Genomic DNA, 26,795 nt, shown 5'->3' with positions numbered 1-26,795 from the left:
TGCGGTGGCATGCTCCAGTGAGCAGCTGCATCTGGTGGCTGCGGTGGCATGCTCCAGTGAGCAGCTGCATCTGGTGGCTGCGGTGGCAGGCTCCAGTGACGAGCTGCATCTGGTGGCTGCGGTGGCAGGCTTCAGTGACGAACTGCATCTGACAGCTGTGGTGGCAGGCTCCAGTGACGAGCTGCATCTGACAGCTGTGGTGGCAGGCTCCAGTGACGAGCTGCATGTGGTAGCTGTGGTGGCAGGTTCCAGTAATGAGCTGCATCTGGTAGCTGTGGTGGCAGGCTCCAGTGACAAGCTGCATCTGGTAGCTGTGGTGGTAGGCTTCAATGACCAGCTGCATCTGGTGGCTGCAGTGGCAAGTGACACTGATTCCGCATTCTGGTGAGTTGATGTATTTCATTATATATCACAATGGTAATGGTAGAAATAATGTGTTTCATTCATCCTGAGACCATATCAACCATGGGAGGGATGATTGAAGCGCTTTCGCACGAAAGCAGCCCCTGGTGCCAGAAAGGTTGGTGACCTTGGACGATGGGATGTGCAATGTGAGTAGAGCAGTGTACATGACTTCTTGTTGGAAACAAAACTAAGTCAGGGGGAAAAGGAGACGTTTGGGAGGTCACTGAGCGATTACAAGGAGGCAGAAAAGCACAGTAAACAATTTCATGAAAAATAGATTACAGGTTCCCCAAGTAGTGGATGTGTATGGCTTATTTTTGGAGAATAAGGCTATAGTTTTGTGCAAGGCTTGAAATTTCCACTCGCCTGCTCGCCAATGGCGAGTGGAAATTATGGTGGGGGCGAGTGTGTCCCCGAGGGCCATCTTGCTGAGCAGGCTCGAAGCTCAAGCCGGATCTGTCATTGGCACTGGGAGCCGTCAGACTGCTCAATAGCTGAGTGCAGTGAAAGCAAAGCAAAGAGTGTGTGCTGTGCTCTCTGCCTCCCCCTAGAGTGCAGTACCCGGATCTGTGAGTGAACAACGAAGTACTGCAACTTTTTATGGGGGGTTTGTGTGTGTCTGTGTATGTATGTACAGTTGTACATGTGTCTGTGTGTATGTACATGTGTGTATCTGTACATGTGTCTGCGTTTATGTACATGTGTCTGTGCGTGTGTATGTACGTGCCTGTGTGTGTATACGTGTGTGTGTGTGTGTGTGTATACGTGTGTGTGTGTACATGTGTCTCTGTGCGTGTGTGTACATGTGTCTGTGTGTGTATGTACATGTATCTGTGTGTATGCGTGTCTGTACGTGTCTCTGTGCGTGTGTACATTTGTCTCTGTGCGTGTGTGTACATGTGTCGGTGTGTGTATGTACATGTATCTGTGTGTATACATGTGTCTGTGTGTGTGCGTGCGTGTGTGTACATGTATATGTGTACATGTGTTTCTGTGCGTATGTATATGCCTGTGTGTGTATACATGTGTCTGTATGTATGTGTGTGTGTGTACATGTGTCTCTGTGCGTGTGTGTACATGTGTCTGTGTGTATGTACATGTCTGTGTGTCTGTACAGGTGTCTCTGTGTGTGTTTGTTGGTGGCGAGTAACTCTAAGGCCTGGCTAGTAGCTCAGGACTTGAAATTTTAAGCCCTGGTTTAGTGCCACTTTAAGGCGGGTGACAATGGCCACCATCACAAACTAGCTGTTTATTTGTCCCGGTGACTACCGTCTGAAAGGGATGGGCAATGCACAATTATGAGTTGTCACTTGTAGAGACACAGATGGCAGTGAAGCTTGAGAGGTGTTTAATCCCTCTCCACTCTGTCCAAAGCTTGGAATTCAGTGTTGGCTCTGCATACATGTTTATTAGGTCATTCCAATGAATTCTTTGCTGGAGAAGGATCTGTGTCCCTAGAATACCCTTTTTTCTTCCCCCAAACAACAATTCAGACATAAAACAGTTCCTTTTTGTTGTGATTTCCTCGCAGTCCACTGCTTTCCTTGGTGGTGTACGTGATGATCGGCAGGTATTTTGTGAATGGCCTATTGGCGTTGTGACTGAGGAGCGAGGGACAACGTGACTCGGCGTGACTCCTGGCTGGAGAGCAGGCTGTGTGGTCAGCGTTCGTCTGGAGGAAGCTCTCTTCCAGGACTGTGAACAATGCCGGGGTCAGCCGTGTGAACCTCCCTCCTACACCCTCTTCCTTCCATTGTCAGGGGGATGTGAGGCTCCCTCGTGTAGGCCGCTGTTTGGGTGAGAGAATTGTCATGAGCGCAAGTCTGCTGGTGACAGGTGCCAAGAGCAATGTAGGTGATAGGTTATTGGTTTGTAGGGGGAGATTCTCAGTTGTTTGTGATGGCTTCATGTCACAGCAATTACAGGTCTGGATCACTAACTGGCAGGGAAGCTATACGGCAAGTGCGCTATAGGAAACATTCAAAGCTAAAGTTTCATCTGCTCATTTTGACCTTTTTCTGGTTCCTCCCTCTCCTCCTCAACATGCTAAGGAGAAAGAAAAAAAGAAAAACAAAAAGTTTCTATTTTTATTTCATTGCGATATTTAGGTCTCCATGCTTCTCTATGAAAATCAGACAGATCATGGCTGGTGGGAGGGGCCAGGAGGGTGCTGTACATAGCTTCCTGAAAACATCACAGCAGCCCACCTCAGTACTCCTCTCAAGGGCCCTCAGTCCTGATGCAAGCAGTGGGAGGAGATATGCAAATATCAAAATGCCACGATGCGCGGTCGTCAGCCTGGAGAAGTGACCGTTGCTAGCCAGGCATCATTTGCATGCAGACCGCCCTAGGTAACGCCCACATGTGATGCTAAGCCCCCATGATTGAGAGAACTGATATCCAGTGAATGAAAGGGGTGGGATAGGGAGAGTAAGGTTGGGTAAGAAAGGACTAGATGATGCTGGATGTCCTCCAGCCAGGAAAACCAATGAATGAATCTGACTGCGGCTTCTAATGCACATTGTGAGAAGCTGACAGTGTGTAGTGAAATCAGAGAAAGGTTGCTTTCAAACTGTTTTTGTTCAGTAAAAAAGCGGTTCATTACTTTAAATCCTCTGTAGCTCTTTAGAACGGTCCATTGCGCTTCAGTTGCACTTTAAAAAAAAATCCTGCTTTTTGCATTTTTGGTGCATGTTTGGTCCAGAAAAAAAGCACATCCCTCCATTGAAATGAATGGAAACTGCATCAAAACACACATGAAAAATGTGTCAAAACGAATGCACCTGTAAGAAGTTCTGAAGCCCGGATTTACAGAATCGCATGACAAGAGAAATCACATTATATTCAGTGGTGCCCATTTAATCATCTCGGCAGTGTGATTTTGAAAGGTTCCTGGTGGACTTCAGTGCGATTTCAGCCCCATAGACTTCTATGTTCTCTCATAGAAGTTGCATCAGCATAGATGAGCATTCCTTTGCGACTTTGATGGATTGTGGTTTTTTTTTTCCGTGTTTTTTTAACCTTCACCTCTCCTCCCTGGTCATCCTTCATCGATTTTGATACAGCTTTTGGACCTTTCCTTTGATCGGTCGACCCTTCCTTCAAAGATCGATCTTGATCCTAGCCTTAAAGCGGAGCTCCACCCAAAAGGGGAAGTTCCTCTTTAAGGACTGCTCCCCCGCTCCCCAATAAGGATTGGCACCTTTGTGGGGCAGGGGGGAGGAGCGGGTACCCGAATTTGACAGGTACCCGTTCCCAGTTCTGGTCCGATCACCTAGTATACATCTCCTCAATGGCTGATACAGTCAATCAAAGCCAATGAGAAGAGAGAGTGAGCGGGGCCAAGCCACGGCTCCATGTGTGAATGGACACACGGAGCAGCGGCTGAGGAGTGTGCATGACAGGTACCCGCTCCCACTTCCGGTCCGATCGCCTAGGCTATTGGAAACGGAAGGTGTCCTCCCTCCCTGTAGTCTTTTGGGACATGTGACAGGTCCCAGAAGACTACAGGACCATTCATGAAGCGCAGCACTACTCGCGCATGCGCAGTGGGTACCCGGCTGTGAAGCCGCAAGCTATCACAGCCGAGTGCCCACACTGAAGATGCCGGCGCCTGGAATACAGGACGGCCGGTGAAACGGGCTGCGGGGGACATACCGAGGGACAGGTTAGTGGCTGTTTTTTAAAAGTCAGCAGCTTCAGTTTTTGTAGCTGCTGTCTTTTATTTTTTTGACAGGGTGAGTGGAACTCCGCTTTAAGGCAGCAAAGATAACCGGGGAGGAAACGTGAGAGTTGAAAAAAAAAAAAAACCCAAAAAACAAAAAAAGCCACTGATCCTTCAAAGTCACATAGGAATGCTTCTTATCTATGCTGATGCTAACATAGACGTCTATGGGGCTGAAATCACACTGAATTCAGAATATAATGTGATTTCCCTTGACATGCAACTCTGTGCACCTGGGCTTGAGAACTTCTAAAGTCGCATCAATAATCGCGTGCAAATCGCATTCGAATAGTGGAAAGTGATATGTGGAAAACGCAAAAATTCAATTTAACGCAAGGCAGGAAAAACAGATATGCGTCTTTGCTGCGTTTTTCATACAGAGCAGTGTGAGAGTAGCTTAAGCCGTTTCAGTACAGGAGAGGAGCCCATACAATGGTGTAAGATTGAAAATCAGGGCTGGGGTTCAGCTTCAACATTGGAACAGATTCCCTTTAAAAGGCAGGCCCATTTTTTTTGCAAGTCAGCACCTTATTTATTTATTTCAGATACTTATATAACGCCGTCAATTCACACAGCACTTTACATATATATTGTACATTCACATCAGTCCCTAACCCTCAAGGGGCGTACAGTCCAAGGTCCCTAACTCACATTCATACATACACATACTAGGGACAATTTAGACTGATCCAATTCACCTACCAGCATGTCTTTGGAGCGTGGGAGGAAACCGGAGTACCCGGAGGAAACCCACACAAGCACAGGGAGAACATGCAAACTCCAGGCAGGTGGAGCCGAGGCTGGGATTCGAACCAACGACCCTAGTACTGCCCGCCGTCATATACGCACATGCGCACTGTCCGAAACTTCGGGAGGATGGCCGCGGCTAACTGCGCACGCGCCGTCTTCCCCTATATAAACCTCTGACGTCGGTCACGCCTCTGTACAGCCTCCCCTCTGATGATGTGCCTATAGCACGAAAGGCCTAAGGAGGAGCTGTGCAGAGCGTGACGTCATTTCACCGCCGGAGCCACGAGGAGGCCCGGCGGCCATCTTTGTTGGGGTCAGTATTGCTTTTTTCACTGATATTCAGTTCTTGTGATATGCATACTACCCTGCTTTTGCTTTACCAATAAATACTTTTTGGGAACATACTACACTATCACTGGCACCTGTTTTTGGGGCTCCTGTGTGGAGCTATTACCCCCACAGAGAAGGTGCCTGTACCATCTAGAAGAGGGATCATCACCACCATAGAGGATTACTTGGCTGACCTTAAGGGGATCTCTGGACCTGAATTGGAGCTCTGGATGACCCACCATGAGAAGGATGCCTACCACCTGGTCTTTGACGGATCTAACATCTATTTATTTATTATTTATTTATTACATCGAGTTTATATAGCGCCAAAGGGTTTGCTCAGCGCTGTACAATAGGGGGGACAATACATGGCACAGTACAACAAAAACAGACCGGGTACGAGGGGTAAGAGGACCCTACTCTTTCAAGCTTACAATCTAGGAGGGAGGGGGCAGTGGAACAATGGGAAGTGGCTGAGGGGACTGAAGTGGCTGAGGGGGATGAAGTGGTGGGAGGAATGAGGGAGGATGGCCGTTAGGTGAGGGTGGGGTAGGCTTCCCTGAAGAGATGGGTTTTGAGGGAGCGCCTGAATGTGGGGAGGGAAGGCGACAGTCGGATGGATTGGGGCAGTGAGTTCCAGAGGATAGGGGAGGACCTGGAGAAGTCCTGCAGTCGTGCATGGGAGGAGGAGACCAGGGAGCAGGCTAGAAGGAGGTCCTGTGAGGAGCGAAGGGTACGGGTAGGGTGGTACTTGGGGATCAGGTTGGTGAGGTAGTCAGGGGCAGTGTTATGAACGGCTTTGTAGGTCAGGATTAGAAGTTTCTGGTCTAGGATGATTATTCCTACATGCACATAATCCATGCGTTTCTGGTGAGTGCGCATTTCTATCATTTGAGGCAGAAAAGCTCTGGATATTTTCACCATTCTAGAGAGCACCGTGGATACTTAATTGACTTTTATTTGCTGCTTTTTGCTCTTTTGCTACATTTTGATTCTAATTTTAAGCGCTGCACTATATTATTTACGTTTATATTTTACATTTAAAGGCATTGTGGTCGCCTTAAGTGTTCTAGCTGCTATGTTCATACAAGAGCGCTCTCTACAATTTGTTTTGGAAGTGCTAACCACTTAGCCACTGTGCTGCCCACCTTGGTGCCTTCATCATTTTCCATGGCAGGTGCTCCACCCTCACCACCTCCATGTTTTAAGGGCACACATGTAAAAGGTGAAAATTTCCAAGGCTGTTGTGGAGGGATTATCGCTGAGATTGTGGGGTGGGGGGGGGGCCTCCTTTGAGTGAAGTGTTCCTTTAACTGTGCTCAGCGATGTCTCGGACAGCGGCAGCTGCACAGCCATGGTCCTAAGGGTTAATGTATATGCAGCTGGAACAAATACAGGCGCTGTTCAACTTCCTCAATTACGCAGATCTTTCAACTTTCGATTGCCAGGTTTCGGAAACGTGACTCACCGTGCGCATCTCTCCATGAGAACTCCCTGTCCCTCCTGTGGAATGTCAGCGAAATCCCCTCGCGCCTGTCGTTCACATGGGCTCCATTCTCTGCTGGTTCCACTAAATATTATTGACTTTTATTTCTAGCTTGAAGAATAAAGTGACAACCCGATTGATTGCCAGGATGCAGCTGCCTGCAGTGGCAGAACTTGGCTGCAAAAGGTGCATTAAGAAGTTGGGGGGGGGGGGTGGAGTTTTGTTTACAGCGACCTGCCTGTTCAGAGCCAACTATGAGATCAGTTTTTTTTTTTTTTTTTTTTTTAACTGGAGTCCTGGATTCAGTTCCCATCAGGATCACTGCTTGCATAGAGCTTGTATATTGAATATTAGGGCACACATGAAATCAGCGAGTAAAACTAAATAAATGTGTGCGTGGAAAAACGCACCGCAATCATGGCAAATACGCCCTGCATTTTCAGGTGCCATTCATTTTTGCACACGTGATTTCACTTTTTCACAGCGCGTTTTTAAATTCTAGTATGCCAGAGGTGCCCTAAAGACATTAAAAAACACTCTTTCTGCTGCTTCTGAATCACACATTTTAACCGCTTCTGGGGTTGTCAAGGATTCCGTTAAAAACGATCACCCTGTCACGTGTCCACCACACACCACGCCTACAGCGACTAGCTAACCGCGACGCACGCGTGCGGCCGAGACAGGGTGGTAAAGAGGGGATAATAAAGGGATTTACACTTGAATATCTCAAACCGTATATAAGATCAGCCGTGATACCTTTTCACAGCCCGCACTACCTCTGGCCACCACCAGATGGAGACTCCACTCCAATCCAGCTGGTCGGCCACACACTGGCAGATACGATCTTACATACAACCTGATGCCCTGATTAGAGTTGAGGACCAGCTTAGTAATCACACACCCTTCTAAAGGTCCCTTCAGCTATCCTAGCTTGAACCCCGGTGTTGATAACCCTTCCACTGTCCACACACCCCCACACCAGACGCACCATAAAGGTAGCCTGCCACCACCCAACAGTTTATCCGCAGAATGGTCTGTTGAGACACCACACACATACAGATCTCCGTCTGGCAGATCTGTTACCTTTGCAATCTGCGTGCAATCTGCCCACTCACAGTGCAGTTGCATACAGATTGGCAATGAGCTTAACCGAGCGTTTTAAAGGCACTAAAATACAATACAATATAACCCAATCTAATCTCTCCAATCTAGTCTCTCTGATCTAGTCTCTCCGAAGATATGAGCACGTGCTTAAATACACAGAAGTTCACTAATTAATTTTAAGATTTAATTTCCCAAAGTGGGCAGTGCATAAAATATGTACAAAAGATAAAAGGTTACAGCAAATACAAAGATATAAGAAGACACACAAATGACTAATTACTATAAAATAAAAGGGAATAAAAAGACAGAATAACACTTTACCCTGCGGCTGGAGCAAGCCAGAAACTTGGCAATCCGCTAGTCAATCGAACCAGCTCCGTACGAATCACCCTGTCCAAATGTCCGTGCGTTCAATTTATGGCGATTTGGACATGGGCGGGACATTAGTCTTCGGCCAATTGACTCTGGGGGAGGTGGTCCTGACCTGCCCACAAGAGGTACTGTGTATGGACCTGCCCAAGTTCAATTGGGCCGAGACTGGCCTGAACACCAAGTCGGGGATTGGATTTCTGACACCAGCGCATCAGCCCGATCGCAACAGTACCAAACACCATCCGACTGTCGCACCCCCGCGTCATCTAATCATTCCATGCATTTCCCTGGCTTCCTCCCCAAGCCACAAATATGATTCTTATATGTAAATGTAGTGTACAGAATGGCCTGCACAAAGGAAGCATTTCATATCTCTCCAACTAATATTTTGGCTTTTATAAGAGATTAAACATACTCCTTTGATGTGAATATTACTTATAGAACTTTCTACAAAAGGCAGACCGTCTGTCTGCTCTCACTGGCTTTCCCAGAAGGTGATAACCTGATTGACACACAAAAGTTGTCACCTCCAGGAACCTGGCTTTAGACTAATTGATGCTAAATGATGATTGGGTCTGTAAGGCCTATTGAGGAATTGTGTATACATACACATCTGATCCCAGATCAATTGTTTGTACCTTCTATTCATTTCCCTACTGCCCAGGGGGCTCAATGTACATCCTTAATGACCAGACTGTTCCTGCACACACCTTTGTAATGAAAGGGCCTGACATAATCTAATCTACTCAACCTGTCATGGCTATGATTCCATATTTCCACTCAAATCTTACATGTCCGTTACAATAAATCTTACATGTACATTACATCTCCCCTCTTCCAGATGACGCATAGCTGAGCCTAAACGGGTCGGCTAACGCGTCTACATGGAAGGTTCCCTAGGTTGGGGGGGGGGGGGAAGTTCTCCCAACTAAAGTTTGACACCGCTGACAGCTCAGCCCATCCCCCTGCCGATGGGGAAGGGCTTCTGCCCAGCTCTCTGACTGATCCCAAAGGGTTTGGGTCACCACTGGCCAGCAGATCCCCCCGCGGATCCATTTCATCTGCTGGCCACCGACTATCGACTGGACGGGTACTGGCAAACCTGTCATTGTGCGCTGTCAACATTTCCAGCCACTGGCCAGGGTCATCTGGTGGTTTGCCATTGGCTGCGACACCCAGATGCCTGAGCCTGACATAATGTTGTTCCTGGGTGATCTGGACCTGGTTCCATGGCTTGGATACCAGAACCTCCACCCTTGGACCTGTCTCCCACACTTCTGCTCTTTCTGCCTCAGCCAGAGACTGGTCAGCACAACCCCTGACTTCCTCCGGGCTGACATCAAACCTATCAGCCAGCAAGAATACAGGGTTATCAGCTCCAGCCTCTGAGAAAGCAGATTCAGAGGGGGTCAGTGTTCCCCCGTCATCCTGTGATCCTTCCCTTGCTGTGCACAGCAATGAGTCCTCAATCATGATACTCATAGCTGTGGGGACAAAGGATAAATCCACAGACTTTACTCCACCAGGGGTCATCCTCTGACCCGTGCCACACCCTTCTACTCTGTCCTCCTCAGCAGAACATCTGTCAGCACCACACCTGAGCTCCTCCGGGCCGACCTCAAACCTATCAGCCTGGAAGGACTCAGTGATGTCAGCTGCAGCTGCTGAGGTGGAAGACACTGATTGGGCTGAATTCACTCCAACATCCTGCAGACTTCCCTCTGCAACACACAGAAATGAGTCTGCACTGGCAGCACCCATGACTGAGGTGACAGAGGGGAAGGTTACAGGAGGAAGGATTCCACTAGGGGTTATCCTCTGACCCACGTCACTCACTTCTACCCCGTCCTCAGCAGAGCGTCTGTCAGCACACCTGAGTTGCTCTGGGCTGGCATCAGATGTAACAGCCTCTGGAAACTCGGTGCCGTCAGCCACAGCTACTGAGGGGGTAGAGTCAGAATGAATCAGACTTAAACCCTCACCCTGTGGTCCCTCCTCTGTGCTCCACAGCCCAGGATCCAAAATGGCATTACTGGTATCTGTGGTGTCAGGGGAGCAGACAACAGAAAACTTCATCCCACAAGGGGCGAGGGGCACACAACACTGGTCTACTGAAACCCAATGTGCCTTTTCCCCGGGGACTTCAGACGAACATCCTGTTGCTTTACATAGGGGTAAACAACCAAATTTCTTTTGCCCATGCACCCCCATCCTGCTATCCACCGCTGGCGGTCCTTCAGCCAGACCCCTGAGATCCTCTGGGCTGCCGTCAATTCTCACAGCTCCAGGGGACTCAGCGCTACCTGCCACAGGTGCCAGGTGGACAACAGTCTGAGGAGACCTTAGGCCCTCTGGGCCATGTTCACAAGGGTCCAACCCAGCTAGATTGGGCCCTTCCACAGACAGTTCCTCTGTAGCAGTGGGCAATGACTGGTCCGGGGCCACCTGTTGGGCACCCCGAGTCACCACTGCACCAGAAGGAAGGTCTGCCTTGCACCTGTCATTACACTCATCATCACATAAAACATTATCAGTTGCAGAGTCCTCTGCGATTTTAAACTCTTCTCCAGGCCTTGACTCCAGACATCCACTAGAGCCAGGCCCTGGTACACAGTCCTTCACCCCCTGACCCTCCCCAGAATTCCCAGTGTGCATTGAGTCACTCAACAGTACATTACATGAATCCAAGGCCTCGGGTGGAAATGTAGACTTCAGGGGTGTTGACTTAGACTGGTTCTGGGTTACCAACCGCCCCAGGTCAGTACCCAATAGTATGTTCGTGGTAGCTGCTACTCCCACTTCTCTCACTTTGCTTCTGGATCCTTGGGGCAAAGCAACACAAGCTGCAGGTAGTACAGGGGTGACTCCTCCAACCCCTATGATAACTGTAGCTTTCTTTGGGACCACATCCTCACGACTCTTCCATCCGGGAAGGGCTAGGATATCCTCGGGTCCCTTATCTCGGAGTCCAGCTGAAACATTGTTGCCTGCGGTGACTGACTGCAGGCTCTCCACATGGCCTCCTTCATTAGTGGGATCTGCTCTGCCCACTTCTTCCACTTGACTTCCAGACTCCTGGCTCAAAGAAACACAAGCCATAGGCACAGCAGGGATAGCTCCTCCAACCCCTGTGCCAGCCATGGCTTCCACTGGGATCACATCCTCACAGCTCCTCAATTCTGAACGAGCTAGGACATTCTCTGATCCCGTACCTTGCAGTCCAACTGTAACGCTGTTACTTGTAGTAAATGGTGGCCGGATATCCGCTCGGCCTCCTCCATTTTCTCCAACAAGAAACACAGTAGGGGGTACATTTTCCACTTTTGCTGGTGGGCTAGATATCCTCACGTTTGGACAGGGCCCTGCATAATGTCCCACTTGGTTACAGGTAACACACTTCCAGGTCTCCACAAATGTTGGTCTGGCCCTCGTAGTTCTTGATGCAGATGGAGGTAACAATGCATTACCCTGCTGGACTTGGACCATCTTGGGTTTGCGCCTTCTCTCAATTTGCTCAATCCGCTGTTGGTACCTTCTCTCAATTTGTAGTAACGCGGAAATGAGCTGAAACTGCACCTCGGGGTCATCACCTCCCAAAAGCTGTAGGTTTGTTCCCACATCATGGTTCTCTCTGCGTGCTGATCTCTTGTACCGAGCGGGTTTGAGAACAGAGTCACACCGATTCATGCAGTCATCTGGAGTGGCACAGTTGCAGTGTTCTACCAACATGGTGCGCTGTTCTAACTCCATCTCTATCAGAGCACCTAGGAGCTGGCATCTAGTCTTGCCAACTGTATTGATGTCCTTTAGATCACAAAGGTCAATCAAAGTCTCATCGGATTGTCTCAGGAACCAGCGTATTAACTCATCTTCCTGTGTTACCATCTTCACGTTTTGCCAAAATAAAAGATAGAAAAGAAAAAAGAGTGAGCTTCTGTAGGTCAGTCACTTCTACCGAGCTTCCAACTATTAGTACATGGGTTAAATGAATAAACCATGCACTAATGTACTAAGCAGATCCCGCACGCTGCCACCAACTGTCAAGGATTCCGTTAAAAACGATCACCCTGTCACGTGTCCACCACACACCACGCCTACAGCGACTAGCTAACCGCGACGCACGCGTGCGGCCGCGACAGGGTGGTAAAGAGGGGATAATAAAGGGATTTACACTTGAATATCTCAAACCGTATATAAGATCAGCCGTGATACCTTTTCACAGCCCGCACTACCTCTGGCCACCACCAGATGGAGACTCCACTCCAATCCAGCTGGTCAGCCACACACTGGCAGATACGATCTTACATACAACCTGATGCCCTGATTAGAGTTGAGGACCAGCTTAGTAATCACACACCCTTCTAAAGGTCCCTTCAGCTATCCTAGCTTGAACCCCGGTGTTGATAACCCTTCCACTGTCCACACACCCCCACACCAGACGCACCATAAAGGTAGCCTGCCACCACCCAACAGTTTATCCGCAGAATGGTCTGTTGAGACACCACACACATACAGATCTCCGTCTGGCAGATCTGTTACCTTTGCAATCTGCGTGCAATCTGCCCACTCACAGTGCAGTTGCATACAGATTGGCAATGAGCTTAACCGAGCGTTTTAAAGGCACTAAAATACAATACAATATAACCCAATCTAATCTCTCCAATCTAGTCTCTCTGATCTAGTCTCTCCGAAGATATGAGCACGTGCTTAAATACACAGAAGTTCACTAATTAATTTTAAGATTTAATTTCCCAAAGTGGGCAGTGCATAAAATATGTACAAAAGATAAAAGGTTACAGCAAATACAAAGATATAAGAAGACACACAAATGACTAATTACTATAAAATAAAAGGGAATAAAAAGACAGAATAACACTTTACCCTGCGGCTGGAGCAAGCCAGAAACTTGGCAATCCGCTAGTCAATCGAACCAGCTCCGTACGAATCACCCTGTCCAAATGTCCGTGCGTTCAATTTATGGCGATTTGGACATGGGCGGGACATTAGTCTTCGGCCAATTGACTCTGGGGGAGGTGGTCCTGACCTGCCCACAAGAGGTACTGTGTATGGACCTGCCCAAGTTCAATTGGGCCGAGACTGGCCTGAACACCAAGTCGGGGATTGGATTTCTGACACCAGCGCATCAGCCCGATCGCAACAGTACCAAACACCATCCGACTGTCGCACCCCCGCGTCATCTAATCATTCCATGCATTTCCCTGGCTTCCTCCCCAAGCCACAAATATGATTCTTATATGTAAATGTAGTGTACAGAATGGCCTGCACAAAGGAAGCATTTCATATCTCTCCAACTAATATTTTGGCTTTTATAAGAGATTAAACATACTCCTTTGATGTGAATATTACTTATAGAACTTTCTACAAAAGGCAGACCGTCTGTCTGCTCTCACTGGCTTTCCCAGAAGGTGATAACCTGATTGACACACAAAAGTTGTCACCTCCAGGAACCTGGCTTTAGACTAATTGATGCTAAATGATGATTGGGTCTGTAAGGCCTATTGAGGAATTGTGTATACATACACATCTGATCCCAGATCAATTGTTTGTACCTTCTATTCATTTCCCTACTGCCCAGGGGGCTCAATGTACATCCTTAATGACCAGACTGTTCCTGCACACACCTTTGTAATGAAAGGGCCTGACATAATCTAATCTACTCAACCTGTCATGGCTATGATTCCATATTTCCACTCAAATCTTACATGTCCGTTACAATAAATCTTACATGTACATTACAGGGGTGCCCTATAGCTACAGGGCGGCACGGCTGCACAAAATTATGTGTATATACATGATTTTACAGTTCTGGGTAGGGGGTGCACGTGTCCTACCCACACTGCCATTCACAGCCTTGGCTGTCAATCACTGGGTCTCGGCCGGTGATTCCCTGCTGGCACCCAGCGATCGCCGAGTATCTCCTAGATTGTAAACTCCAAGTAACAGGGCCCTCTAATCCCTCTTGTATTGAACCGTATTGTTACTGTACTGTCTCCCTCCATAATGTAAAGCGCTGAGAAAACTGTCGGCGCTATATAAGTCCTGTATAATAATAATCACCGACAGGGGAGAGACAGATCTCTCCCCTGTCAGCTCCTGCACACAGCTTTGCATGGCTCTGCATAGCACAGCCATACAAACAGTGTGCTTATAGAGTAAAGCACTCACATAGCACACGGTTAACCCTTTGATCGCCCCACATGTCAACCCCTTCCTGCCCACTGCTATTAGTACAGTGTCAGTGCTTTTTATTAGCACTTATCAGTGTATTGGTGTCACTGGGGATGTCAGTGACACCAAGTCAGTTCCCCCAGTGTCAAAATGCTCGCCACAGTCCCGCTAAAAGTTGCTGATCGCCTGTTTCACCTAAACTCTACTTGTGGGGAAAAAAAAAGGATGTAAATTTCATTTGGGTGCAGTGTTGCATGACCGCGCAATTGTCAGTTAAAGTAACGCAGCGCCGTATCGCAAAAAAATGGCCTGGTCGGGAAAGGGGGTAAATCCTCTGGAGGGTGAGGGGTTAAAAAGCAAGTTCATTTACTGAATAAGCTGTACATTTTTTCAGGCATATAACTTTTTATATACATGGCATTTCTCATTCCCAGGATAACAAAAGGACTTTCAATTTGTAAAACTACTTCACACTAGTTTTTGTTTTGTTTTTGTTTTTTTCAGCTTGTCCGAAAATTAGTTTTTTTTTTTTCTCGTAAAAAAATATTTTTACTTCTCATGGCTAAAACATTTCAGAAAATGTTACATCTTTACATGCCACACATATGCATCATTGGGCGACCGATGTTTCTATGCTGAGAGCGTGCTCACTACAGGCTCCCAGCACAGAGACCAAGCGGTTACAGGCATATCAAATAAAGATGCAAGGACAGTACAAAACCCCCTCAAAATGACCCCATTTTGGAAAGTATTCATTCCAAGGTGTTCTCTTTGACACAATGTTTTGGAAGTGAAGAAGTATTTTGTTAAAGTGTTCTACATTCGGTGCTAAAAATTTCAAGTGACAAAAATGTTTTTTTTAAATATAGCATCACCCACTGATACCCAAATACAATACCATGAATAGCAAATGCAAAGAATGTGTTGCAATATACAGTCAGGTCCATAAATATTGGGACTTCGACACAATTCTAACATTTTTGGCTCTATACACCACCACAATGGATTTGAAATGAAATGAACAAGATGTGCTTTAACTGCAGACTGTCAGCTTTAATTTGAGGGTATTTACATCCAAATCAGGTGAACGGTGTAGGAATTACAACAGTGTGCCTCCCACTTGTTAAGGGACCAAAAGTAATGGGACAGAATAATAATCATAAATCAAACTTTCATTTTTTAATACTTGGTTGCAAATCCTTTGCAGTCAATGACAGCCTGAAGTCTGGAACGCATAGACATCACCAGACGCTGGGTTTCATCCCTGGTGATGCTCTGCCAGGCCTCTACTGCAACTGTCTTCAGTTCCTGCTTGTTCTTGGGGCATTTTCCCTTCAGTTTTGTCTTCAGCAAGTGAAATGCATGCTCAATCGGATTCAGGTCAGGTGATTGACTTGGCCATTGCATAACATTCCACTTCTTTCCCTTAAAAAAACTCTTTGGTTGCTTTTGCAGTATGCTTTGGGCCATTGTCCATCTGCACTATGAAGCGGTGTCCAATGAGTTCTGAAGCATTTGGCTGAATATGAGCAGATAATATTGGGAATAACACACACCTGGCCATGGAACAGCTGAGAAGCCAATTGTCCCATTACTTTTGGTCCCTTAACAAGTGGGAGGCACATATGCAAACTGTTGTAATTCCTACACCGTTCACCGGATTTGAATGTAAATACCCTCAAATTAAAGCTGACAGTCTGCAGTTAAAGCACATCTTGTTCATTTCATTTCAAATCCCTTGTGGTGGTGTATAGAGCCAAAATTGATAGAATTGTGTCGATGTCCCAATATTTATGGACCTGACTGTACCTTTAAATACTGGTATTAATAGTGGCACAAACATCATTAAAAATGACCATTACAACAAAAACAACCAATGCAATAAATAAAATATACACCAACACATATGTATAAATCAAAATAAGTCCATCCACTGGTGGATCAACTGTATAGGTGCAAAAGGCATCCCACAGCATACTCAATAAAACTCTGTGTGTCAGGCTGTGATTCCACCACCACATATACAGTACAGTCACCTCTTACCACATTTTTCAGACTTTAGTATAATGGAGGCCGACCTGCACTTTTTAATTTCCCCAAGAGGCAGTTTCATTGGCACTGGGTCCCTCGATGTAATGTCATCCAACAAGACAACCAGTAGATGTACACTATAAAAGATAGGATAAGCTAATGGTATAGTATGTTGAAAATCTTCAGTTCATTAATAAAACCGGGTACTCACAATCATAGAGTAAAACGGACAATGGAAACGCCACTCCGCTCTGATCCGCCACTTTGCATGATGATGTCACCGCTCTTGCTCCATCCTACGCGTTTCGTCCGCATAGACATCTTCCATGGACCTGGATATTTGTGCGCAGTATTGGTATTAGTATTTAAAGGTATAGCGCAGCAAATTTGAGTTTACTATTTAAAGTGTAGAAGTATGCTGGTATTGAGGGGGTTAAAACATAGTTTAGTAATGGTGCAATAGATACAGTGCATTATTTCAATGTACAAAATATACACAGGTGAGGCGGAGGTGAAGGGCTCAATGTACAGGTCACGTACAGTGGAAGAATGGAGATGAAGGCGTTAATGTGCAGGATAAAAGAGGTGAAGGAAATATACAGGTCATGGAGGTGAGATGTACAGCAGAAGAGGGGCGTGAAGGGGTTAAACGATCCCAAAATCAGTTAATATCCCTCACCATGTATTACCTGCTGCTTTTGATCCTTTCATTCATTGATAAGTACTCCTTCCCCCATTGTAAGATGAAGGAGGGGAGAACTGGCTTTCAAATGTAAACACAGTGATCACAAGGTACAGAGACACTCAGATCGGCTCTGTATGTTATGCCTCTGATCTGAGCTGTCTTGATAGCTAGGATCATGGCCATTCACGGCTGCACTGGCAGCTTATGTATATTTTCTGAAGTGCTGTTTTCTAAACATCACTCCAGAAATACACATTCATGGTTGCACTGTACAAAAAAAACACATATTTTTTTTCATAATTAACCTTCATGCTAATCTCCTCTCCCTTCACAAAGTTTTATACTCTCCTGTCTATTGCCCTGCAAATTCCACAGCTGCAACTGCAAACGCTCTGGCTGGCCCTTTGCTTTTTCTCCTGGAAAGATCCTATTGATTCCTATAGAGAGGCCTTCTATAATTGGGATGCATAATGGACTGCCCTTCTGTTGGAATGAATGGGATTTACTTCATGCACACACAGAAGAAAGGAGGGACCTCTAGGAGAGTGTGCAGTGACATCGACTCTCCATTGGCTACGGAATTTGGGTCTTGTATGAGCATGAACAGGTAAGTATGAGACTCTGGTAGGCGGTGGTACCTTATCCTCTTCCTGACCATGTAACGCATACTGTATATGTGGTGGCAAGGAAAGTAGGCTTTAATACCCAGCAGTTGCACATTTATGTCCATGCCAAGACGCCCTCCAAGCACACTTAGCAATCGGTCTTCAACAGCTCTCAGTCACGGCTTCTGATTGGGCGCCAGTGGAACATGCTGCTTGGAAAGCCAATCTACTTGGAAAGCAAGCTACTTGGAAAGCCAATCACAGCAGTTTTGTGATCAGGAAGCAGCTGTGCCTCCCAGTGTTAAAGCCCATTTAAAGGGCCACTGGCAGCCCTTGAGAAGGGATGTGAGGAGGGATCTACATGAGGGCAGGCGCTCTCGTGGTTCTCTCCCTCCTCACTGAGCAGATAGATAGCAAAGAGAGCCATTGGCTCCCGCTGCTATTCATCACATTCTGTGATGAGGGGGCGGGGCAGAACCGCACTGCCTGTATCTATAGACACAGACAGGGTGGCTCTGGATTCCGCCCACACGAGTGCCCCCAAGAAAACATCTTTCTATGGGGGCTCTCACTGAAGAGGAGGAGCCAGGAGCGCTAGTGGAAGACCTGAGAAGAAGAGGATCAGGGCTGCTCTGTGTAATACCAATGCACAGAGCAGGCAAGTATAATGTGTATTATTTAAATAAAAAAAAAATAGGTTTACTATCACTTTAATACTGTACTAATTACTCAAAATATATTCTCATGGAAAATACAATATATTTTCCCTTGGAAACAATGTATTGAAAATCATCTTATCACGGTTTCATTTCCTCTCATATTGATCAGTAGGCCAAGTATTGATTAAACCACTTGGCACCCATATTAACACCAGATGTCAATATACATATATATTTTCTTTTGCAGGAACAAATATTTGTTAGGGGGGGGGGGTGGCATTCTATAATAATCATTTGGAATCACAAGAGAGATTTTTGCATGTGCAATAAGCCTTTTTAATGAGCTGCGTCTGTCCCGAGTCCAAAGTTTTCTGTGGTAACTAAAAGCAGATCCTTTCATGTTGTAAGTGTTGCTGTTCTTACTCTGACGGGCCTTTTGTATCGTTGAATGATCTTTTAAACGTGGTGCTCTGCTAGGAAGTCTTAACGATAATTGCTTTTTCATTAGTTGGCAATATCTTTAGAGGCCGTAAAAGAAGATTTTTGCAATCTGGGGATGAAGATCGGAAAGTCAGGATGTAAAGTGTGTAGAATGTTAATGGCAGAACAGAACACATCCAAAGCATTCTGTACCCTTCTGAACCCAACCACGTCATAATCACTGGCGGGATTTTAGTTTTTCGTAAGACCGTGCAAACCGCAATTAGGCCTCATGCATATGGCGGTATTAGATTCGTCACCAGCAGGATCGAACGTAAAAAGTCCGTGCTGCATCTGAACTCATATGAACATCGGCTCATTATGTCCGTATGAGTTGAGATGCGTACATTCTGTGCAGCTGCCGCTAATTACACAATGTAAATATTTAGTTCTCCCATGAATGTAGTCATTTATGGAGCACAGGCGCAGCTTTTGCTCATTCAGAACCACTGAAAGCCGAGGTCATTCTGCACCTGCACAGGAGTCTTGTACTTGGGTGGGCAGAGCCTGATGGACTATTTCCCATTCTGATCGGCTTTACTTTTGATTGACATTGCATGGCTGTGGGCGGTTCCATAGCTACTATTCAGACAAATTGTGGCTTTCGAATCCACCCATTGCCACGTCCTCTCAATCAAATGTAAAGTGGCCCTGATGGGGAACTAATCTCTCAGTTTCCCGCCAGGCTCTGCCCACCCAAATAATTTTCCAAATGTGAGCATTGCCCATATTTGGGTAATGACATCACCTGTGCACCCCATTTACATTTCGCTTTTGCCCAAAGTATGTCCCAGCTGACAGTGGAATGGGTCCGGGGATACAACACTGTGTGGAAAGTTGGCGTATGCATGATGGTTTCCTAGCACAGGCACTGCCCACTCTTAGTACCTCTGTACTCCAGCTCAGAGTTGGCCTTAAAGTGATTGTAAAGGGAGAAACTTTTTATATATATATATATATATATATGTATATATGTATATATATGTGTGTAATGTACAGCGCTGAGCGAACTATTGGCGCTTTATAAATACTGAATAATAATAATATATATATATATATTTATATATTAACAAACCTGTAATACTTGCATGCAATGGCTTTGCACAGAGCAGCCTCTACCCTCCTCCTCTAAGGTCCCCCTTTTGGCGCTCCTGGCTCTTTCCCCATGCTGAGTGCCCCCATAGCAAGCTGCTTGCTATGGGGTTACTCATGCAGGCTTCAACCCGGGTCATGTGTGTCAATGGACTTGGCCCTGCTCCCTCCTCACTGGCTGTGGTTGACAGCAGCAGGAGCTGTTGGGCACAGGATTGGGATCAGACTCGGGTAAATATAAGGGGGCATGGTGGGGATTAAGGTAAAAATATTCTACCTTTAAAACCACTAATTACCGCCAGTTTCCGAATCTAAAAACTGGCGGTAATGCTTTAAGAATTTGTCGATGCCATAGAGACAGATTCCTAAAGTGGCAGTAGCAAGAACTACCTGAATTTGCTCTACTGGCACAAATGCTTGCCTGAAAAAAAGGGGAAAAAACCTGCGCTACACCCCAGACAATACAATAAATGAATAAATGTATGAAAAAATATATATATTCTGAAACAATTAGTGAACTGCTGTTACTCTTTCCCTGAACAGCAGAAAATACAAAACATATAAATCCTCCTAGATTGTAAGCTCCCAGGATCAGGGCCCTTCTATCCCTCTTGTATTGAACTGTATTGTTGCTGTATTGTCTCCCGTTATATTGTAAAGTGCTGAGCAAACTGTTGGCGCTATATATCCTGTATAATAATAATAATATAAAAAATGAGTGCGCTGTACACTAAAAAATCATAAACAATAATAAATTAAATAAATGCTGCTGCATAAACAATGTGCATAAATTAACTGAAATGATAGAAGTCCACGTTCATATATTAAATAATTAAAAGTCCCAAAATCTAATAACACAGTGCTGTGTGCTAAAGAAATTCTCCAACGGAAAGTGCATAGGTGTCCACAAATGCTTGACACAAAAGAAAAAATAAAATCAGCCTCTTACCAGACCCTTTCTGCACGCAAGAGATCAAACGAGCGGATGGTGTTCAGATCCCACACTGACACCCTAGTTAGCCGTATCAAGGAGATGAATGGACAACTGCAGATTCACTTGAACGAATCCATCACATCAGAGAGCGTTCTCCACATCATGCAAGGAAAGGTTTAAAACAGAAGAAGAAAACTTCATATTATGGCCCGATTAACCAGCAAAAAATGTATTAAAGTATTGCACTTACATAGATAAATTTCCTTTAATTCAGCGTAAACATTTAAAATTCCCACTGTGTCAGACCACCAGCCAGAACAAGGTCACAGAAAGCTCCGCCCGACTCGTGTTTCTCCAAAAATGGCATCCTCTGGGATTGGAGAACAGACTGTTCTCCAATCCCAGAGGACGCCATTTTTGGAGAATACTTTAATACATTTTTTACTGGTTTATCGGGCCGCACTATGAAGTTTTCTTCTTCTTCTTCTGTTTTAAACCTTTCCTTGCATGATGTGGAGAGCAGTCTGATGTGATGGGATTAGTTCAAGTGAACATCTCCTATTCATCTCCTTGATACGGCTAACTAGGGTGTCAGTGTGGGATCTGAACACCATCCGCTCGTTTGATCTCTTGATTGGAGATCAAAGTGTCTGGTAAGAGGCTGATTTTTTTCTTTTGTGTCAAGCATTTGTGGACACCTATGCACTTTCCGTTGGAGGATTTCTTTAGCACACAGAGCTGTGTTATTGAATTTTGGGACTTAATTTTTTAATATATGAATGTGAATGCTTGCCTGAATTAGGCGCAGGTAGTGCTAAAGGGAACCACCATCAGGAAACTGCCGTTAGGGCTTTTTTGAATTCCCCAGACTTGTCTTTTCTGTGATCGAAAGCCTGCCGAATTATTATTATTTATTACAAGTACTTATATAGCATCATCAATTTACACAACACTTTACAAATATATATTCTACATTTGCATCAGTCCCTGCTCTCAAGGAGCGTACAATCCTAAGGTTCCTAACTTACATTCATACATACACATACTAGGGTCAATTAACCTACTTTGGAGTGTGGGAAGAAACAAGTACCCAAAGGAAACCCACGCAGGCACAGGGAGAACATGCAAACCCCAGGCAGGTGGTGCTGCGGTTGGGATTCGAACCGATAACCATAGTGCTGCTAGGTGGAAGTGCTAATCACTTAGCCACTGTGCTGCCCACTTCTATTCAGTTTTTAAAGCCACCCCATTGCTAAGCCAAAATTTCCAAGAAAACCTGTACCCTTGAAAGAATAAAGTAAATAAAAGCAAGTAAATCTCTCCTACCCCCTCCGCCAAATGCTGTTCCAGCAAGGAGAAATCGTCCTCTGAAGTCCACTTGTGTCCCATGCTGCACTCAGTGAGTCTTTCCTCTGACCCCAAACACCATTACCGTGACCTGTAGTAATGTAGGGGTCAGTTGAAAAAACAAGTGACACGGAAGAGCAAAGCTCCCGAAAGTGTCAGACTGTCGGTGAGCGGCGGTTGTCGGTGCTTGTCGGTGAAGGCAGCAACCTTTTACACTCTTCTTTTACAGCTTTTATGGGTAAGTTTTTGGCTTAGCAACAGTTTCTCTTTATTCATTTTTCAAAAATTCATGTTTAGGATACCTTGGCAGTACGAAAACTTGTAACATCAGAAATCTTCCTGTGCAATTTTCAAAGTTATGTAACCCCGCTATGAGCACGGCTGTCATTGGGCATTGTCTAATACACAATACAGGTCTTTTGTTTGTAAAGTCTAAAAGCACCGTGTGCGTAATACAGCCGCAAAGATTGTAATTCCATTCATAGGCCTAAGAGGGATGTTAAACGCCAAGGTGAACTGTCTTCAGCTCAGACGAACGTTACCTTGGTAACCTATTTGTTGCGCGTCCTCACAAGGTCTTCATGTCATGAGTGCCGTCTTTTTCCCTATTGAATCTTTACGTTTTGTCTTTCGCATGTTTTTCTCATTTCGACATACAGACTCTCGTTGCCGGTGTCACTGCAGGGCATGTTGTTTGCCAACAAAGTTTCACAGAAGATTAATTGCTGTTTTTTTTTTTTCTTTCTCCCCCAGGGATATCACCCGCTGCCTAATGAAGCAGAGATAGCACAAACCAAAAAGTTATTCCGGAGGAGAAGAAACGACAGGCGGTAAGGGTTAAATTGCATTGTTGGATGTCTGTTTGGATACATTTTGAAGGGATTTTTACATACAGATAAATTGGAGCTCCAGGCATATATCAGACAAGGAGAGGGAGAGACCGCATCATGAGCCAGTCAGTGCACTTGATTTTCTCTTTGCTGTCAGTCAAATACTGTAAACAGGATACAAATGGAGAAACAGAAAAAGGGCGCACCGACCGAGTGCATTATCGTTTAAAATAATTTATTAAAGAAACAAAAATAGGTATCATACTCACAATGGATATAATAACACAGGCATGTCAAACTGAACAAGGTGTATGATCCAAACAACATCTGAGTCCATACGATGGAACCCTGGATGACCAACTGGCTAACGCGTTTCGAGGACACAACCTCTTCCTCAGAGCCAACGCTCAGTGAGTGAAGAGGTTGTGTCCTCGAAACGCGTTAGCCAGTTGGTCATCCAGGGTTCCATCGTATGGACTCAGATGTTGTTTGGATCATACACCTTGTTCAGTTTGACATGCCTGTGTTAATATGTTCATTGTGAGTATGATACCTATTTTTGTTTCTTTAATAAATTATTTTAAACGATAATGCACTAGGTCGGTGCGCCCTTTTTCTGTTTCTCCATTTGCATCCAGTGTATTCGGTCCACCCCGGTCTGTTGAGGGCAGCAAGCCGTGCATATTCCAGAAAATTCCAGAACATTCCTATTGGGTCTACTGAGTCCTTTCCTAGCGCAGGAGAAAAGTGTTTGTTGTGTTGGATAATACTGTAAACGCACTTATAGGAGGGGAGCAAATTGATGACTCCATCAGTGTTCTGTCTTTTCAGAGGCCCAGTAGCAGACTGGTTGAAGTGAGGTGACTTAAGCTAGCCCCAAATGCATAGATTTCTATTGTTCTGTCTGAGAGATGGATCCTATCGGCACAGATGGATGAATCTCCCATGCCAGCTTTCGTATTCCGACAGCCATCACTGCTGGGTATCAGAATAACAGAGCAACACCTGCATCTAGTGGGATGCAGATGCTGTTCAGCTGACAATTTTCTAACCAGCTCCTTCACCAATTTGTCGAGCAGATTGGTGCTGGCGGGGCCACCCGCAGTTTGGATTTCCTGTGGATTTGGCCTATATTCAGGCAGTGTACGGCCAGCTTAAAGAGGAGCTCCACCCAAAAGGGGAAGTTCCGCTTTAAGGACTGCTCCCTATTAAGGATTGGCACCTTTAGGGGGCGGGGACCCGAATTTGACAGGTACCCGCTTCCACTTCCGGTTCAATTGCCTAGGCCAGGGGTGGGCAACCTGCGTCTCTCCAGCTGTTTCAGGACTACAAGTTCCATCATGCCTCTACAAGTCATAGCTGTAACTATCAGTTTTGTAATGTTGCAATGCCTCATGGGAAATGTAGTTCCACAACAGCTAGAGAGCTGCAGTTTGCCTACCCCTGGCCTAGGCGATTGGAAACGGAAGGTGTCCTCCCTCCCTGTAGTCTTTTGGGACACGTGACAGGTCCCAGAAGTCTACAGGACCATTCATGAAGTGCAGCACTACTCACGCATGCGCATTGGACACCTGGCTGTGAAGCTGCAAGCTATCACAGCCGGGTGCCCACACCGAAGATGCTGGCCTTCTGGAATATAGGATGGCCGGTGAAACGGGCTGCGGGGTACACACCACAGGACCGAGGGACAGGTAAGTGGCTGTTTTTTAAAAGTCAGCAGCTACAGTTTTTGTAGCTGTTGACTTTTTTTTGACAGGGTGAGTGGAACTCCGCTTTAAGGAGGCATATATTCAGCAGCCGGTCTTGGTTTTACTACAGTTACTAATCAGAGGGTTTAAAACCATTGCTCATAGGGGATACTTGCAGCTGTAATCTTAGCCATACACTAGTCGTAAAATTGTTCGGACGGGTTTTTAGAAAAACTAACACATGACCGTGAGAGCAAACAATATTACCATCCTGTAATGACCGGATTTCTAATGATAAATTGTTCAATGGACATGAACGAATCCGTTTTTCATCTGTTTTTTGCTTCTGGGTCACATACACTCACCGGCCACTTTATTAGGTCCACCTTGCTAGTACTGGGTTGGACCCCATTTTGCCTTCACAACGGCCTCCATTCTCCATGGCATAGATTCAACAAGGTGTTGGAAACATTCCTCAGAGATTTTGGTCCATATTGACATGATAGCATCACACAGTTGCTGCAGATTTGTCAGCTGCACATCCATGATGCGAATCTCCCATTCCACCACATCCCAAAGGTGCTCTATTGGATGGAGATCTGGTGACTGTGGAGGCCATCGGAGTCCAGTGATCTCATTGTCATGTTCAACAAAGCAGTTGGAGATGATTTGAGCTTTGTGACATGGGGCATTATCCTGCTGGAAGGAGCCATCAGAAGATGGGGACACTGGAGTCAGAAAGGGATGGACATGGTCAGCAACAATACTCAGGTAGGCCGTGGCATTTAAACGATTCTCAATTGGTAATAAGGGCCAAAAGTGTGCCAAGAAAATCTCCCCCACACCATTACACCTCCACCAGCCTGAACCGTTGGTACAAGGCAGGATGGATCCACTACATCATGACACCACCACCAGCCTGAACCATTGATACAAGGCAGGATGGATCCATGCTTTCATGTTGTTTACACCAAATTCTGACCCCACCATCTGAATGTCGCAGCTGAAATTGAGCCTCATCAGCCCATGCAACGTTTTTCCAATCTTTTATTGTCACAATTTGGTGAGGCTGTGTGAATTGTAGCCAGTGTGGTCTTCTACTTCTGTAGCCCATCTACTTCAGGGTTTGACATGTTGTGCGTTTAGAGAAGTATTCTGCATACCTTAGTTATAACAAGTGGTTATTTGAGTTACTGTTGCTTTTCTATCCTCTCGAAACAGTCTGCCCATTCTCCTTTGACATCAACAAGGCATTTTCACTGCCACTCACTGGATATTTTCTTTTTCGGACCATTCTCTGTAAACTCTTAAGATAGTTGTGCATGAAAATCCCAGTAGGTCAGCAGTTTTTGAAATACTCAGACCAGCCCATCTGGCACCAACAACCATGCCACATTCAAAGTCACTTAACTCCCCTTTCTTCCCCATTCTGATGCTCAGTTTGAACTTCAGCAAGTCATCTTCACCATGTCTAGATGCCTAAATGCCTTGAGTTGCTGCCATGTGATTGGCTGATTAGCAATTTGTGTTACTAAGCAATTGAACAGATGTACCTAATAAAGTGGCCAGTGAGTTTATGGACAGTACCAACAGTTCGATTTTTAAAGGGCGTCGAACACATTAACCTTTCATTTTATCGTCCATTCGGCAGAAGTTTTCCCAACTTTTCCTACTATCTTTGGCTCAGAAACATCACAACCGATTTTTGGTTTGTACCCACTAACTGGATGGAAAAATGAACAAACTGTTGAAATGACAGATTTTCGAACGATTTTTCATCCAGTGTATGGGCATCATAAGAGTTAAGAGCTTGACTGTCAACCTGTCCATGTGAATTTCCTTTTTTTTTTATTGGTAAAATAAATAAAAACATCGGGTTTTGAGTCCATGCAGGAATCCTATACAGCCTTAAAGTGATTGTAAAGGATCAAGGTTTTTTACCTTCATGGATTCTATGCATGAAGGTAAAAAACCTCTCTGCAGCATCCCCCCCTAATACTCACCTAAGCCCCCTCTCGATCAAGCAATATGCATTGGAGTCTCGGCTATTCCAGGACTCCCTCTCCTCAATGGCTGATAAAGTC

At 45.6% G+C, this 26,795-nt stretch overlaps 1 protein-coding gene across 3 annotated transcripts in view; it reads left to right on the top strand.

Annotated features, from left to right (window-relative positions):
* CTIF (cap binding complex dependent translation initiation factor) overlaps positions 1–26,795 on the top strand; it is a 402,276-nt gene that overhangs the window by 180,177 nt on the left and 195,304 nt on the right. For all 3 annotated transcript variants that reach the window (XM_089664081.1, XM_089664080.1, XM_089664082.1), the window contains exon 8: positions 22,947–23,023. In XM_089664081.1, coding sequence (XP_089520207.1) covers positions 22,947–23,023 — 77 coding nt within the window. The remainder of the gene's footprint in view (positions 1–22,946; positions 23,024–26,795) is intronic.

This window comes from Staurois parvus, unplaced genomic scaffold, assembly GCF_062004578.1.
Source record: "Staurois parvus isolate SC_StPar_1 unplaced genomic scaffold, SC_StPar_1.0 ptg001830l, whole genome shotgun sequence".
Taxonomy (NCBI): Eukaryota; Metazoa; Chordata; class Amphibia; order Anura; family Ranidae; genus Staurois; species Staurois parvus.
This window is presented reverse-complemented; position numbering and strand designations above follow the sequence as displayed.